Source organism: Anolis sagrei, chromosome 2, assembly GCF_037176765.1.
Source record: "Anolis sagrei isolate rAnoSag1 chromosome 2, rAnoSag1.mat, whole genome shotgun sequence".
Taxonomy (NCBI): Eukaryota; Metazoa; Chordata; class Lepidosauria; order Squamata; family Dactyloidae; genus Anolis; species Anolis sagrei.
In genome coordinates this window covers 66,865,795-66,884,102 of record NC_090022.1, presented here as the reverse complement: position 1 = coordinate 66,884,102, position 18,308 = coordinate 66,865,795, and the positions used below count along the sequence as shown (strand labels likewise).

Below are 18,308 nucleotides of genomic sequence, written 5' to 3'. Positions count from 1 at the left end.
GGCAACAAAAGATTTTAATGACTGTAAAGCTGATAAGGGAGGTATTGAAAATTGTAAACATTTTCTGTATAATTTTTCAGCCATCAATCCAAATAAAAACTGCAGAAGGCGGGTTTTACAGATATGATGGACTGCCAAATAATAACTGGATCAAATTAAGCTCTCACTAGAAGTCAACATGACTAAAATGAGTCTAGCTTCATAATGACTCTCTGGAAAAGATGATAACACTAGGAAAGCTAAAAGCACTAAGAAAAAAGGAAGACCACATTAAAATGGATTGATTCAATAAAGTAAACCATATGCCTATATTTGCCAAAAAAAAAAAAAACCATGCCAGATTATAATAGGATATCTTGGAAATCTATCAAGTATAGAACTGGATAAGTTGAAGATGACTTGATGACACAGAACAAACAAAACCTCACTGAACATAATGACATAATGGCACTTACTTTTAAAGAAGTATACACAGGATTACATTGTAGCTGCATTTAATACCATGCGCTATTAAATTGTGGCAAGTGTGTTTACATTCATCCAATTCACATATTCAGCTTGAGTCATCCATACATATGCAGTGACCCGAAATGATAAGAAATAGAGTTATGTTAAAATTTACATGTATAAGCTTTAAAATTCAGTTTATAATTAGATTGACAGATGTTTAATAATGTAAACACTGTGGTAAAAAAATCTAGGACTACATGGTAAAACACTTTTAATGGATTTTCAGACAATAAACAAATTAAAGTAATATAAGAACTGGCACTGACAGTAAAACAAACAGAGTTTGATGGATGATGTTAAAAATAATCTTCAACCACCCCTTTATGTGAAGGAAATTCCTACCACACCTCAAACCAAAAATTAGAGAGTTAAGCCACAAAATTTTACCAAGCTAAAGCTATCCCCTTATTTCAAGAAACTATTCTGTGCAACAAGAACTACCTCAAACTTCTCCGGAAGCTTTCACAGCAAATTATATTTCATCAAGTGCTTAAAGTCAGAAGTAAACAGTCTTTATAGTGGCATTCTGGATTTTAAGAGCATCACTACCTGATATGGTCTAGAGCTTGTAGCGTACTTATTGGTCAAAAATTGCTGCTTTTCAGGTAAGAAACTATTTAACCATTTTATTTACTCTCATTTATATATACTGTGCTTCAGATTATGACACAGATGTATGAAGTCTGATTTTGAATATAGTCACAACAAAAATATTTGTATTAGTTAAATTACTGGTGAATTCAGAAAGTTGTGTGGCAAATCACTAAAAAGATTCCAATAATTTTGCATAGGTGATTTTTTTAAAAGAAGACACAACTAAAACCAAGTTATAAAAATTGTCAAGATATTTGCAGCCTAATCCTACATTAACTATACTACCCCAGTAAGAGAATACAGACTCTATTGTTAGTCCACTTTGACATGGCACAGTTTTTTTGCCAGTTCTAAGGAAGCCCTTGTACCAATTAACTCAGGAACAAACAGACCCAGAAAAGAATCGAGGGGAGGGAAGTGTAATTTTTCCTAATGGGAAGTTCTATTCCAGCTGTGCTGGTACAATACTGTGATAACTTGGTAAGGTAGAAATAGCAGAACTATATGACTCTGTTAGGCTGAACTAGTACAATATAGTGTTTTAGAGTGTTATTACCACTAAGAGAAGATGAGATCAAGCCATTAGAGTCTCTTATTTTGAAATCAGCAATTTGATTTAATGATTCAAAAATATTTTTCCTTTATATATAAGCCATAAATTCCTAGTGCTTCATCAAAAAAGAGTTCAAACTCAAAAGTTCTAGATAGAAACCTAAAGGAATAAAAACGCAAAAGATATGTCCAGACAGAGTGAGCTAATGAAGCGTGAGGAAACTGCAGTTTGACACAAGGGAGGCTGTGGGTGGACAGTCTTTCTAGAAGCCAAGCTAGAGAAGAAAGAAGCAGTAGCTTTGTCCTCTTGCTCTAAATAGCCATACAGAAATGTAAGCATTTAATCTCATTTTCTTAATATTATTTTGGAAGCGGAGGGAGGAATTAAAGTTCAGAGGAAAAGAAAGGGGGAAATAGCTATGCAGAAAAAGGTTGCCAGGAAGAAAAGGATCCCTCATATTTCCCAGTAGAACTGCTTCTTGTGGGTTTTATGCTTTTCATAATATTAATATGGTTTATTTGGATATCAGTTTTCTGCAGTGATCTCAACAAGAAGATTATGGAACAATTTCAATATTACTTACTTAGACTTCTAATTTGGGAAAATATAATAGACATTTACTCGAAACAGATTAAATGAAGATATATAATGTTTTCAGATATAACACTATCTCTAGATTATTTTTTGCATCTGCTTTCTTATTTTGATCTTTCAAAACACAAGGTCTTAACATTTAGCAATGTGAAGAGACTGCAACACATCTTGGACTCATTGTTGACATTTAGACAAGAAAACAGGCTTTGTGATGGTTGGCAATGAAAAATAAATAACAACGTATTTAAATATTTTTGAGTCCAACTTTGGTCTCATTTCACTCTTCTGCGTTAGGGGAACTGATTATCTTTTATTATTTTATACTAGTTGTATAACTACAAAATGGTATTATTTCTTGATCTGTTTTCTTTTCATACAATGTCTCCCCAGGAACGTTGTAAGAATTACGCTTTACTCAATTATTAAAGCAGCACTTTCTGCTGTAATTGATATTAACTTCACAATGGAAGCATATGAGAACGATTATTGTTTAGGATACTCTAACAGTTTTGTTTAATAGAAAAACAAAAGAAATAACAATAAGAACACAGGACTATTCAACTCACATTCATTTCAAAATAAGTCCTATTGAGCTGAAGGCCAATTGTTTCCAGCTAAATGTGCAAAGAACTGCAGTATCATTTGCTTCATACCTATCAAATTACTGGCTTATGGAAATATCTAAAATAATCAGTCTAATATAATTAGTTATTTAGATAAATAAAAGCTTTGAATTGTGCTGAAATTAAAGGATGAGAAAAAGACAATAGATTACTAATGCTGCTGAAAAATTCAAATATTAATACCTCAGGAAATAATACTGAAAGGACCAAGCTCATATCTCATGGTCAATATCCAATAAGAAGGAATCTGAAGAACAATTTGATGACCAGGGTTATAGACACGATCACTCCAGAACGCCTCGTCTCGAGTAACTAAGCTAAACCAGTTACTTGGTTCACTGAGGAGCTGGCAGCGATGAAGCGAAAGAAGAGGTGGCTAGAGCGCATGTGGCGGCGGAAACGTAGCGGGTCAGGCCAAGCATGTCTAGTTTCCTTCTTAAGGAGCTATGACGCGGCATTAAAGGTTGCACAAAAAACATTCCTTGCAGCCAATATTGCGTCCGCTAAGAATCGTCCGGCTGAACTGTTTAGAGTTGTCAGAGGACTATTAAATCCGCCTCAGAGATCCCTGACAACTCGGCAGATCACTGTGAAGCATTTGCTCATTTTTTTGCGAACAAAGTTGCACTGATCCGTTCCGACTTCGACGCCACGTTAACAGCTGTCTCTGAGGATGTAACACAAGCACCTGCTTGTTCGGTTTTAATGGATTCTTTTCAATTGGTTCAGCACGAGGATGTGGACAAGATCCTTGGAGAAGCGAGGCCTACCACATGCATCCTAGACTCCTGCCCATCCTGGCTGATCAAAGAAGCCAGAGGGTGTTTGGCAGAGTGGGTTAAGGTGGTGGTTAATGCCTCCTTACAGGAGGCCAAGTTTCCAGCCAGCCTAAAACAGGCTGTTATAAAACCGCTGTTGAAAAAACCATCACTGGACCCCACTCAATTAGTCAATTATCGGCCAGCCTCCAATCTTCCCTACTTGGGCAAAGCCATGGAACGTGTGGTGACCTCGCAACTCCAGGGGTTCTTGGTAGACACTGATTATCTAGATCCAGCACAGTCTGATTTTAGGCCGGGACATAGCACTGAAACAGCCTTGGTCGCCTTAGTAGATGATCTTCGCCGGGAGCTTGAAGGGGGGAGTGTGTCCCTGTTGGTTCTGCTGGACCTCTCAGCGGCCTTCGATACCGTTGACCACGGTATTCTTCTGGGACGCCTCACAGAAATGGGACTTGGAGGTACTGTTCTTCAGTGGCTCCAGTCCTTTCTGGAGGGCCGGTCTCAGAAGGTGTTACTGGGTGACACCTGTTTGACTGCACAACCGTTGTCTTGTGGAGTCCCTTAGGGTTCAGTTTTGTCTCCAATGTTATTTAACATCTACATGAAGCTGCTGGGAGAGATCATCCGGAGTTTCAGAGTAAGGTGTTATCTGTACGCAGATCATGTCCAAATCTGTCACTCCTTCCCACCTGTTACTAAGGAGGCTGTCCAGACTTTGAACCAGTGCTTGGCTGCTGTGTCAGACTGGATGAGGGCTAACAAATTGAAATTGACAAGACAGAGGTCCTCGTGGTCAATCAAAAGGCCAAACAGGGCATAGGGTTACAGCCTGTGTTGGATGGGGTTACACTCCCCCTGAAGATGCAGGTTCACAGCTTGGGGCTGATCCTGGATTCATCAATGAGCCTGGAACCCCAGGTTTTGCCGGTGGCCAGGGGAACTTTTGCACAGCTAAAACTTGTGCACCAGCTGTGCCCGTACCTTGGGAAATCTGATCTGGCCACGGTGGTCTATGCTCTGGTTACATCCCTAATAGATTACTGCAATGCGCTCTACGTGTGGCTGCCTTTGAAGATGGTTCTGAAACTTCAGCTAGTTCAACGGGCAGCAGCCAGATTACTAACTGGGGCGGCATACAGGGAGCATACCACCCCCCCTGCTGTGCCAGCTCCAGTGGCTGCCGGTCCATCTCCAAGCCCAATTCAAAGTGCTGATTTTGACCTATAAAGCTCTATACCAGTGGTTCTCAACCTGGGGTCCCCAGATGTTTTTGGCCTACAACTCCCAGAAATCCTAGCTAGTTTACTAACTGTTAGGATTTCTGGGAGTTGAAGGCCAAAAACATCTGGGGACCCCACGTTGAGAACCACTGCTCTATCCGGTTCTGGCCCAGCTTACTTGTCCGAACGCATTCACCCTTACGTCCCACCTCATAATCTAAGATCATCCGGGGAGGCCCTGCTCTCACTCCCATCAACAGCACAGATGCCTCTGGTGTTGACGAGGAGCAGGGCCTTCTCGGCTGTGGCCCCCCGCCTATGGAACACACTCCCAAATGAGGTACGATCTGCTCCCTCCTGACTTTTAGAAAAAAAAAATTAAAATCAAGGTTTTGGAACCAGGCCTTCGGGCAGTAGAAGTAAATGTATGCAGCATTTCAGAAAGACAATGACTGGAACAGCGATTTGACGGACGAGACTGTTTTATTGTTTTAATGATTATTTTATTGCTTGTGGATGCACTGTTTTTAACTTGATTTATGTCTAATTGTGGTGTATAATTGTAATTGTTTGTACTGGCATTGAATTTTGCCATTACTTATGTGTAAACTGCTTTGAGTCCCCCTCGGGGTGAGAAAAGTGATATACAAATACTGTAAATAAATAAATAAACTATTTGCCAGTTTTTGTACCTTTAATGAGAAATGGTATTAACCTCCTAAAACATTGTCAAAGAGAGAAAAGAATTTTAGTTTGTCAGTTATTGCACAAGCTGAGCAGGACTTGGCCATCTCTAGTGCTGCCCATTCTGCCTCTATTTTCTCCATGAACAAGAATCATGGCAGCAACTCTTCAGGTCTGGTAGGCATTTCAGGAAATCTAGCACTTGTTCTGTACACGTTGCCTATATCTATTTGAGGAGTCAAGTTTTTATAGTCATGCAGTTCTCCCAGATATGGACCCACATCTTCAGTTGTAAAAAAACCCTCATGTCAGTTATTTCAGATACTGCTTTCTGTTCTCAGGGTAAAGCCCTCCAGCTCAGATGGATGGAGGGAAGCTGAGAACTTCCTATGAGTGCCTCTCTGGCTGGACTTGTATGGGTTAATAACCTCTCATTAGTGTAGTCGCAGTGCCTGGTGAACCCCTTTCCTCCTACCAATTCCAGTTAGAAGAAAAATAGTCAATCCTGCATGTATTGGAGAGTAGAGAGAAGAATCCATGAAAGAACAGGTTTGCTTGTGACAAGCATGGGAGCATCCTCTGGGTCTAATCATTTAAGGAGAACCTCATCTGCCAGGGAAAGCAGAGTTATTTTTTGATGTCCTTTCCCTGAACCAAGATGGAAGCCACTATGAATAATGTGTTGGAGAAAACCTAGGACATTCTTCCTATCCACTTCTAGCAGCTTCAGAAGGAAACTCTTCACACAGAGCAAGACTCACAGTCACTAACTTGCTGGGTTCTGAGTGAAAAGCTGGGGCATCTACAAGTAAGGATGGGAAGGGCAAAACAATTCCAGGTAACTCATACTGGAATTCTCCTCAGCTAGAAGTGGATACAACAGAAGAAAAATTCTCAACCTTGAAGCATAAAGCAAGGCTCCTTTGTGGACAAATCAGAGGGCTGACTTCAGCAGGAGAATAAGCATTGGAGGACAAACCACCCAGGTAGATAGTTCTACGTTCAACAACCACTAAGAGCATATCCTTCACTCCCTACAGTACCCTCCAGTCTTCTCAAAAGGCATCCTAAATAACCAGAGGCAACATGGGGGTGTCTCTAGATCCATATCCACAATCACTTAATGGCTTGTTTATTTATAATGAACAGAGGTTGAAACTTTTTATCCTGCTTTATTTTTAAAAAGGTATGCCAGAGGAACTAGAATTGTGAAACTGCAGCATCCTGAGGGTTAAAATTGTACAGGGTTGTCTTCTCATGCAGGGTAGAAACTGACAAATATTTACACTGCTCCACTTGACTGGTTTTGGAAAGAGTCAATGGAAGGAGATTTACATCACTATCAAAAAGTTCCTTTGGACATACCGAAAGGTTAGGCCAGACTCAGTGCAATATTTAATTAAAATACCATGCTGTATGAACTACAAGGAATATTTCAGTCAGGGATGCCTCTCTCAGTGAAGTTCCTTTTTACAATGAATTTTATATATGCTTATCCCCTTTTTGTCCTCATCCCATCTGGCAATTTTTTAGGCATTGGCATGGAGAAGAAGGTGAAGAGGGCTGGAGAAACACATTGTTCACTTGAAGTACCAAAGAAGTCTTCCAGGAATACCTGGCCGCTCTTAATGAGTTCAAGTCCCCAGGGCCAGATCAACTACATCCCAGAGTATTGAAGGAACTAGCGGAAGTCATTTCGGAACCATTGGCAACCATCTTTGAGAGTTCTTGGAGAACAGGAGAAGTTCCAGCAGATTGGAGGAGGGCCAATGTGGTCCCAATCTTCAAGAAGGGAAAAAAGGATGACCCAAACAACTACCGTCCGGTCAGCCTCACGTCGATATCGGGCAAGATTCTGGAAAAGATTGTTAAGGAAGCGGTCTGCAAACACTTAGAAACAAATGCAGTCATCGCTAATAGTCAACATGGATTTATCAAAAACAAGTCATGCCAGACTAATCTGATCTCTTTCTTCGATAGAGCTACAAGCAGGGTAGATGCGGGGGATGCCGTGGATGTAGCGTACCTGGATTTCAGTAAGGTCTTCAACAAGGTCCCCCATGACCTTCTGTCAAGGAAACTAGTCCAATGTGGGCTAGGTAAAACTACGGTGAGGTGGATCTGTAATTGGTTAAGTGGACGAACACAGAGAGTGCTCACTAATGCTTCCTCTTCATCTTGGAAAGAAGTGACAAGTGGAGTGCCGCAGGGTTCCGTCCTGGGCCCGGTCCTGTTCAACATCTTTATTAATGACTTAGATGAAGGGCTAGAAGGCATGATCATCAAGTTTGCAGACGACACCAAATTGGGAGGGATAGCCAATAGTCCAGAGGACAGGAGCAGAATTCAAAACGATCTTGACAGATTAGAGAGATGGGCCAAAACTAACAAAATGAAGTTCAACAGTGACAAATGCAAGATACTCCACTTTGGCAGAAAAAATGAAATGCAAAGATACAGAATGGCTCGAGAGCAGTACGTGTGAAAAAGATCTTGGAGTCCTCGTGGACAACAAGTTAAACATGAGCCAACAATGTGATGTGGCGGCAAAAAAAGCCAATGGGATTTTGGCCTGCATCAATAGGAGCATAGTGTCTAGATCTAAGGAAGTAATGCTGCCCCTCTATTCTGCTTTGGTTAGACCACATCTGGAATATTGTGTCCAATTCTGGGCACCACAATTCAAGAGAGATATTGACAAGCTGGAAAGTGTCCAGAGGAGGGCGACTAAAATGATCAAGGGTCTGGAGAACAAGCCCTATGAGGAGCGGCTTAGGGAACTGGGCATGTTTAACCTGAAGAAGAGAAGGCTGAGAGGAGATATGATAGCCATGTATAAATATGTGAGAGGAAGCCACAGGGAGAAGGAAGCAAGCTTGTTTTCTGCTTCCTTGGAGACTAGGACGCGGAACAATGGCTTCAAACTACAAGAGAAGAGATTCCATCTGAACATTAGGAAGAACTTCCTGACTGTGAGAGCCGTTCAGCAGTGGAACTCTCTGCCCTGGAGTGTGGTGGAGGCTCCTTCTTTGGAAGCTTTTAAGCAGAGGCTGGATGGCCATTTGTCAGGGGTGATTTGAATGCAATATTCCTGCTTCTTGGCAGGGGGTTGGACTGGATGGCCCATGAGGTCTCTTCCAACTCTTTGATTCTATGATTCTATGATTTGCAATAAAAATGAAATCATAGAATCATAGAGTTGGAAGTGATGCCAAGGGTCATCCTTTCCATTCTATCCCCAATGTTTTTTAATATTTACATGGACTTCTGCAATGCACTTTGGAGAAAGCATTCATAAGCATGGGGTGTTATCAGTATGCTGATGATACCCAAATATATTTCTCCATGCCTTCAAAAACAGCCTCAGCTGTGTCTCCTCTGAATGAATGAATGAATGATTTACTGTATTTATATCCTGTCCTTCACACCCCAAAGGGGACTCAGAGCAGCCTTATAATTGGAAGCAATTTGATGCCATATCAGCAAACAATAAAATAAACATATACATTAAAACAAAAAGTAAAAGCAATATAAACATTAAAACACATTAGCAAAATCACACCTGGAGAAGGCAATCAGCTGGATGAGAAAAAAAATGAAACGGAGGTGCTTGCCATCAAGGGTCCTAATTTGAGGCTGGAGGAATGTCAATCAATCCTGGTTGGGGTTACAGTCCCCCTGAAAGACTATGTTTGCAGCTTGGGATGCTCCTGGACCCATCTCTCCAAATGTCAGCCTAGGTAGATGCGACAGTCAGGGGTGCTTACCATCAGCTTTGGCTGATATGTCAGCTGCACCCCTTCCTAGATTTGAAGGGCCTAAAGATGGTAGTGTACGTGCTGGTAACCTCAAGATTGGACTTCTGCAATCTGCTTTACATTGGGCTATCTGTGTACCAAGTTCAGAAACCCTAGCTGGTTCAAAATATGGAAGCCAGATTGATTATGGGAACACCAAGGAGTGAGCATATTACACATATCCTAAAGTCACTTCACTGGCTGCCAATTAGTTTCCGAGCAAAGCTTTGACCTGTAAAGCCCTATGTGGTTTAGGTGCAGATTACCTACAAGATCGCTGTCTCCCATTCAATTTGCCCTGGAGACTTAGGCTTAAAAACCTACAGAAAAGGAGACTCTACCACACTCTGAAGCAGCATATTCAAGTGTCGAAGAACTCTTTTGTTCAGCAAGTTCTTCCCAATATTTAGGTGGATTTTTTTTTTGTTCTACAATTTGAACATAGTTTGATCTGGGAAAGGGCAGAATTTTATTTAGCTGATCTGATTTTATCCCTGTCTGCCATCCTACCAAGCATAATCGCTTGCACATGGAGAACAAAACAGAGATAAAACAGGAGAGCATACAGCTGTCTCAGCAGCCACCCCAACATGATACATGATACAGGCTTATTCATTTGGCTTACAAAATGGAAATGATATGAAAAATGGTGGCTTGTGAAATATGCCAATTTGTCTGTAGAGGGTTCAAAAACATTTTGTTTAGTTATGCAACTGGTTGTTTCTTTTCAGATTTTGTTCATCTTTGAATAAAAGTTTGGTTGAAACATGTTAAAACCTATCCTGTTCTTCCCATGTTGTTTCCAGGTCTAATATCAAATTGTATGTTTAAAAACTTGTACCCAGGAAAGCACCTATCAAATATACTTGTGTATAAGTTGGCTTCGTGTATAAATCAAGGGCAGGTTTTTGGGTCATGGATAAATCCAGGGTCATTTGGCAGGGAAGAAAAAGTCAGCTAACCCTAGCTGCCTTTAGTTTCCCCAACCACACATTCAAAAAGGCTAGACAGTGCCATGGAAGAGAGAAAAATAGGGCATATGTGTCAAACACAAGGCCTGGGGGCTAAATCCACCCAGTCATGTCATTTTATGTGGCACCTGAGGCTTTCAATGCCAGGATAACTTAGTTACATGTATACATTCTTACAATTACTAACAGCGCTTTGAAGGCAACCATAAAGCTGATCTGGCCCTCAGTGAAAATGACACACCTGCTACAGAAGGTAGGTTCTCCTAGGATGCACGACGCTCTTACCTTTTCCCACTCTTCTCACAGAAGAGGATAGTTCCCCTTTTTGATAAGAGTTAAGACACAGTATTCACATTGATCTGTGGATAGGTCAACCCAGGTTTTTTGGGTTGATTGAATAGAATTTTTAAACCTATATATGAGTATATGGATAACTTTGCTAATTTGGGTGTACTTGTGCTTTTCTTTAAGTGTCCAAATTTCCAAAACTGCATGTCATGCAGGATCCGTTGCTGGCACTGAAGAAAAAAGCATAGGTTTCCTTAGGTAAAAACAGTTAATTGTATTGTAACCCAACTGTAAACTGCAACACACCCACATGCAATTTGGCTAATTATTACAAGGTCCATAGAGGGAACTTATGGTGTTCCAGATGTTGTTGGGCTTCAGTTCTCATAAGCCCAAATGATGAAAAAGTTGGTCCTTCTTACACAGTATTTATCAGCATATGGTTTATTAATGCTATGTGTGCATAGTTCTTTAATAGTTTCCTAAACTCTTGTTACTCAATACATTTTAAGGGAAACCATAGTGAGAAGAGAATGAAAAAAGAAGAATGAAATAAGGGAAGACTTTCTATAATGACTATGTTAACTGTACTTTTCAGTTCCATGTCTGGCCATCCATTGTTTTGTTTTCCTTTGCTTTGCAACCACTTCTCAACCTAATGTACTTCTTTTTGCCACCCTCAGATTTAACCATGGACAGTATATAACCCCTTATATCTTAAGAACAACTGTAAGATTTTCTTATATGCCCATTTTCTTACCTGATGTTATTTTAGTAGTCTTATATTTTTAATAATTGTGAAAGTTGCTTCTTTTCATTATAGCTCGTAGGTCACTGGTAGTAGGGAATGAATACAACCTAAAACAAATGTTGAATCAGATTCCCCGAGCTCTTCTATTACAGGCCTGAAATGTCTAATCTTTGAGCTTTCTGCTGGTGCCTCCTTGTTTCCCCAGACAAGCATGAGGTTTTAATCTCAATCAAATAGAAGCTTTTCTTTCCATTACCGAAACTGAACCATGAATAGTCTATCGGGTGAGAATTTTGTTCCTTGAAGTGGAAAAAGAAGCAACTTCTTTCATGTCTATGTATTTGTGACAGATCTTTCCTCTTAAGCCTTTATTCTCTGAAACCAAAGTATGGTACATTAAATCTTTGTGACATCTTTTGGGAAACTCTTTCATAGAGATGGGTCATGTCAACTGTGTTTATATGGCCAAAGGGACCTAACTTTCCTTTGTGGCAGAACAGTTCAATTTTTCTTCCTTCCCACTGGACACCACAAAATATAGTGTAGTGCAATTTCCTCCATTCTTATTTTAGCTTTTGGAAATTATCTGTTTAGAAGCTTCTTGCATTTTACAAAGTAAATGCCTATGTGAATTAATGTGCATACATCCTTAAAGATTAAACTCACAGAAACCTTTAAAAACTGAGTTTCAAAAGAAAAAAATGCAGAACTAGTTAAGGACAAAAATGCTTTATAAACCTCCATTAGACTGCTTCCATTAGCAAAATTCAGGAATTCTTCTTTTGCAAATACATTTCACATGTTGAGGCAAATAGTTTTCAATGTATATCCCAGGATACTGACAGTCATATGCTTGTGCTTATTGTCCCCTCTAGGAAACAAGTAACCTGAAAGAAGTTTTCTGAATAGGCAAGGCAGCAGCTTTAACTTAAATTATACATATTAAAAATAAACCTACTCCATGAAATCTGAGTGCCCTGTGAAATGTTTCATTGTGGAAGCTTTACATTATCTATGCAAGATTTAGGGTTAGAACCAATACAAATCACTGGAGTTCTCTATTATCCAGAAGAGCTACAAATGGTTACATTATTAGGAGACAGCTGGTGTCTTCTGTTTTAAATGTAGTGATTCAGGCTGTATACACAAATGATCTGATTTTGGCCCTAAGTCTAAGACAGATGTAGTTCCAAAACTGTACACTAGCTATTAGACAAAACAAAGTAAAAAAAGGGTAACATCCTGCCAATTGCACAAGTACTGGTATTTCCTGTCTATGGCCTTGTTTATTATTATTAACATCATACCGTTTTCCTCTTTCTACAGGATGCCATATCTGAAGTTGGACATGGGGTTCCTAAGTCTACTATTAATTATTCCTTTTTTATTTGGAGTCACAGTAGTCTGCCAATATGAATTTGATGACTTTGAAGATGACTACGAAAATGAAATAGATCATGAATATCCACCCATTTTCCACCATAATCCTGGGATAGAAAATGCCTTCCCTTATTTTAACACACCAAACGAATGTGCCAAAGAATGCTTTTGTCCTCCTAATTTCCCAATAGCAATGTACTGTGATCATCGTAAACTTCAGAAAATACCAAGCATACCCTCCCACATCCAACAAGTTTATCTGCAATATAATGATATTGAAGCAGTACATTTGGAATCATTTGTTAATGCTACTGCCTTGAAAGAAATTGACCTCAGCCATAACAAAATTAAGTCTCATATGATTGACACAGGCGTCTTTGGCAAACTCTCAAACTTAGCTCAACTCCACTTACAATACAATCTGTTAGAAGAAGTTCCATACCCACTACCCAGAAGCTTAGAACGCTTGATCTTGGGCTTCAATCAAATTTCCAGTTTGCACCGCAAAGCTATAGAAGATTTAGTAAATCTCACCATGATTGACCTCTGCAGCAACTACCTTGAGGATTCACAATTCAAAGGAATACAGTTTTCAAATACTAAGAATCTAATGCAACTCAACCTCTGTAGCAACAGATTACAATCAATGCCTCCAGAACTACCATCTTCACTCATGTATCTTTCACTTGAAAACAATTCAATTTCTGTGATTCCAAATAACTATTTCCAGAGACTTCCCAAACTTCTTGCTCTTAGAATGTCATACAACAATCTGCAAGAGGTTCCCCACAATGCTTTTAACATTCCTGGTCTTGTGGAACTCAACCTTGGACACAATAAACTGAAGCAAGTCTTCTATATTCCAAGAAGCCTGCAGCACTTGTACATAGAAGATAATGAAATAGAAGGTTTGTTAATTTAAAATATATATATATTCATCTGTAATATACTAGTTATTACTGATCTTCAAACAGTAAGGCTATTAGGGAATTAAATGCATTATAAGCAATCTTTTAAAATGCTTTTAAATTTAATATGAGGTAGACATCTTTTTACATTTCATAGAAAAATCAGTTGAAATCAAAATATGCTTCTTTATTCAGAAGTGTTGCTTAAAACCACATGAAAATGTAATTAGTAGTTTAATTAACCATCTAAAATGTAAGATAGTTAAATTGCTATGTATAGCTCCACGCCAAATCACAGTTAATTGTTTGAACTATAGTTTGGTAAAATGTCTGAATGAAACATAATCTCTTATCTTGCAGATAGGAGGGTCAGAATAGCAGATCAGCACTCCTGACAGCTGCTTTTCAGTTCAGGTTCTCACCCAAAGCTCAGTTTACTTTAGACTAATGGTTCTCAACTTGTAGGTCCCCAGATGTCAACTCCCAGGAATCTCAACAGCTGGTAAACTAACTGGGATTTCTGGGAGTTGTAGGCCAAAACACCTGGGGACCCACAGGTTGAGAACCACTGCTTAGACCAGTGGTTCTCAACCTGTGTGTCCGCAGGTGTTTTGGCCTACAACTCCCAGAAATCCCAGCCAATTCACCAGCTGCTAGGATTTCTGGGAGTTGAAGGCCAAAACATCTGGGGACCCACAGGTTGAGAACCACTGGCTTAGACAGTGCAATCTTAAACTTGCCTTCATCTTACATCATCTTACATCAAACAGAAGAGTTCCTACAATATTTCTAAATTCCACACAGCCATTTTTAAAATAAGCCCAAAGTAAAAAGGTTAATAAAAACATAGAAACATTAAAAAATGGGTCACATTGATTTTAATGGGACTTAATCCTACAAAACTGGGTACAGAATGTAAACGTAGCATTCTTAATGTGAAGGGCTGTTCTATTATGACTCTTAACAAGTGCTAATGTGTCTGAATAACATTTAGTAGTGAACTATTACAACTAGTAGCTATATCTACCTAGCTACAAAAAACAAAAATGACTTCAGCTCCTATTGAAACAGTAATAGCACGATTGGCCTTGAATCCAGCTGATTAAAGAATGTTTTGCAAACTGTGGCATGAATACGTCCACCTTTTAACACATCATCATTATTATTATTTTATTACAGTTATGAATATTACCTTAATGTGTCCTTCTCTTGATCCACTGAACTTCAGTCACTTAACCTATATACGAGTGGACCAAAACAAGCTCACTGCTCCTCTAAGCACATACGCCTTCTTCTGCTTTCCACACATACGAAGTATATACTATGGTGAACAAAAACTCAGTACCAATCAACGAACACAACTAAGAACACCAGTGTTTCGAAGATACCTCACACCAGAAGAGTATGAAGAAGCAGAAGATGGCCATGAAGATCAAGGTCATGAGAACGATATTAGAGAAAGGGAGGATGACGACTACTTTGATGCTTACTTGTATTAAATCATTGTAGATGCAATCATAATGAATGCTGTTTTCTCATATGATTCACCATCCATTCTATACTAATTATAAACATTTCCATATAATTGAGGAGAATGCCTATTTTAAAAGCAAATGGAGTCACTTAGGAAACACAGAACTATATGGCATTTCTTAGCCATCTGAAGTAAGTGAAGCAAGTACTAGCTATTGTTAACACCAAATTTACACAATTTGAACATCAAGGTTGTGAAAGATTCTAAACATCATGCCTGTACAATTAGAAAATTTTCAAGGATATAAATAAACATTGTGACAACTCTGCATGTATAATGCATATCTAATGCAAATATCAAGGAACCAAGAAGAAAAAAAGGAAAAGAAATAAAAAAATATGTCTGTAATGCGGAAAAGTATACTTAGTTATGACTGCAAGTTGTTTTTCAGTTGGGTATACAAGTTCTATCATGCTGGTTATAGATACAGTCAAAGGCACTAAGCAGGGTCAGTCCTGGTTAGGGTTTGGATGGGAGACTGCTATGGAAAATGGGTGATGTAAGCTGTATTTTGGAGGAAAGAACTGGCAAAACCATCTCCTTGTTTAGAAAAAATAAGAAATTAATGGGTTCACTATGAGTCGACAGGCCACTTGAAGCAACACACATACACTCAATTTTAAGGAAAACATTAGTATTTTCATGTTGGCAGGTATGTGACCATGTTGTAATGTACAAATACACTATGTATCTATGACAACCAGATACAAATTAAAATTCATGACAATAACAGCTTCTTCCAGATTCTGCACTTTGTCACTTCATAAATATTAAGCTATTAAACTGTATGTCCACCAGCTCAGAAGAGCAAACTGTAGGTATAGTCATTTGGGGAAGTCGACTGATAGAAATTAATCTATAGAAGTCACATTTAAAGCTAGCCATAAAGATTTCCTATCACTACACATTTTCTATAGGGTATCTAATGGATTTAATAACTACATTATCTTCATTTCATAACTTAATACTCTGTAATTTATAACAATATCTTAACAAACAGATCAATAAAGGAATAGGCATGGCGTAATTTCATTATTTACTTAGTATTTTCACTTTAGAACTAATTGTGTAACACTAATGCTTGTAAGTAAAAGCCATATATTAAACAAAAAGTTTTAACAATTTAATATTTTTGTATTAGTTTAGAAAGCTAGATAGAGGCATTTGCAGATAAATGTACCATCTAATTCAGACATATAGTTGATTTCTTGTAGCAGATTGCTTATCTTTATAATAAATCCGGACATAATAAATACTGATGAATTGAAAAGGCTGAACTTAATTTTTCTCTGTCTTGAAACTATTGGTAAATTATTCTGCTTTTCTAAACACTGCATGCTTTGTTGGTTAGGTAAAAGGTTGGGTGTGAATGAAAACAATTCAGTGAGGAAATGAGCAATTGATCTCCCTCTCAACTGTCAGGAGGAATGGCTACTTAGGAGGAACACAAAAATCCAAGAGTCTATCTCAATCCAGTTAGGGAATGGTCCTGCTGCCTGTAACACAACACTCATTACCCAGTCCCAGAAAAACCTAGGACTGTTCACATACTGATAAAAGACAGAAAATATCAAACAAAAAGCAACACGAAAATAAGAATATTAGGAAAGCAGCAAGAGTTAGAGGCATAGTAGAAGACTGATCCTATTATTACAGTGATTGCTCCAGTTTTTCCCAACTGCAGGGAATAGAATGCTTGCCAAACGCTACTCAAGTCTGAAAGGCTTCTTGTGTGAGCTGTAAAGACCGTAAAGAAAAAGAAGAAATTACTTTTAAAGTAAGAGTGGTGCATCCTCCATAATACTAATAATTGCTTATTATGGAGAAGAGAGGATGCAGGGATAGTTGTGGTGAATATAATACCTCCAAAGCACACATTTTGAAGATGCAAACTAAATTATGCAAAATTCACATTACCACCTTTTTAAAGCCCATTGGTTTCTTTGTTTGGCAAGGATGTTTAAAATCCATGCAGTGGAATAAAAGTGATGGCACTAAGAATGTATTTAGAACATAGTGTCTATGTAGACCAAAACATTAGTCCAAAGCTCCTGTAGCCATAGAAATAAAAGCAACTCAGCAATTAAAAAAAAAAAATTTCCATTTGCAGCTAAAAAGTATCTCCTTTAGAAATGTGGGTCTCTTTCCATCTCCAGTGTAAGGCCCCAGACCTGACGTTAGGGCACAGTTTGCCCGAAACAGAACCTTAACCAGTCACAAGTTGCAGTTTCTATATTTGAAAAGAAAGGCATTCCTGTTCAGTGCCAAAATCCAATTTACTAATGCCAAAGGAAATAACATCACACTGTTAAAATATGTGTCTACGCTAATTGGACAACATTTCACTTCTACATCTCAAATACTATGACACAAATCCAAAGCAGTGCTTACACAAGACAAATCCCACACCCCTGTGAACTGTGAAGTATGAAGATACCTCCCTTAATTTCTTCCTTCCATCTCATATTCTGTGTCTCCTTAGAAGCAGGGACATGTGTAAAGCAGCAATAAGGAACACTTTCAGTTCATCCTTGTTCAGTTACACATATTAATGCTCATGTATATCCCATGTATACATGTGTGAACATGTGAGCTTTCATATGTAAAAACAAATGTGTATCTAAGGGGAGGGGGTTAACGTATCAGAGATACTGTTTGGAAGTTCAAAATATGTGTAAAATACAGGTATCAAAGTAAATATGTTGCAGGGCATTGCTTCTTGAACAGAAGAGGGAGAAACAACATGGAAAAATAGCATAAGGTCTTACAGAACAAAAAAGAAAAACATTTCAATATGTTTCAGCAACCGGTAGCGCAGTGGGTTAAACCGCTGAGCTGCTGAACTTGTTGAACGAAAGGTCACAGGTTCGAATCCAGGAAGCAGCTTGAGCTCCCGCTGTCAGCCTTAGCTTCTGCCAATCTAGCAGTTCAAATACATGCAAATGTGAGTTGATCAATAGGTACCGCTCCGGTGGGAAGGTAATGACACTCCATGCAGTCATGTTGGCCACATGACCTTGGAGGTGTCTACGGACAACGCCGGCTCTTTGGCTTAGAAATGGAGATGAGCACCAAACCCCAGAGTCGAAAATGACTGGAGTTAATGTCAGCGGAAAACC

General features: G+C 38.9%; 2 protein-coding genes across 4 annotated transcripts in view; one reads left to right on the top strand and one right to left on the bottom strand.

Moving 5' to 3' along the window:
• The window catches only part of CENPP (centromere protein P), a 178,526-nt gene that overhangs the window by 120,317 nt on the left and 39,901 nt on the right, over positions 1-18,308 (bottom strand). The window lies entirely within an intron of this gene.
• On the top strand, positions 998-15,549 carry OMD (osteomodulin). Of its 2 annotated transcripts, none has more exons than XM_060765909.2 (3): positions 998-1,115; positions 12,694-13,655; positions 14,835-15,549. In XM_060765909.2, the coding sequence occupies exons 2-3, from the start codon at positions 12,695-12,697 to the stop codon at positions 15,152-15,154; spliced, it is 1,281 nt and encodes a 426-aa protein (XP_060621892.2). In that variant the 5' UTR covers positions 998-1,115; position 12,694; the 3' UTR covers positions 15,155-15,549. The 2 variants fall into 2 exon arrangements, with proteins under 2 accessions (XP_060621892.2, XP_060621891.2); XM_060765908.2 differs by lacking the exon at positions 998-1,115 and adding an exon at positions 1,890-1,988.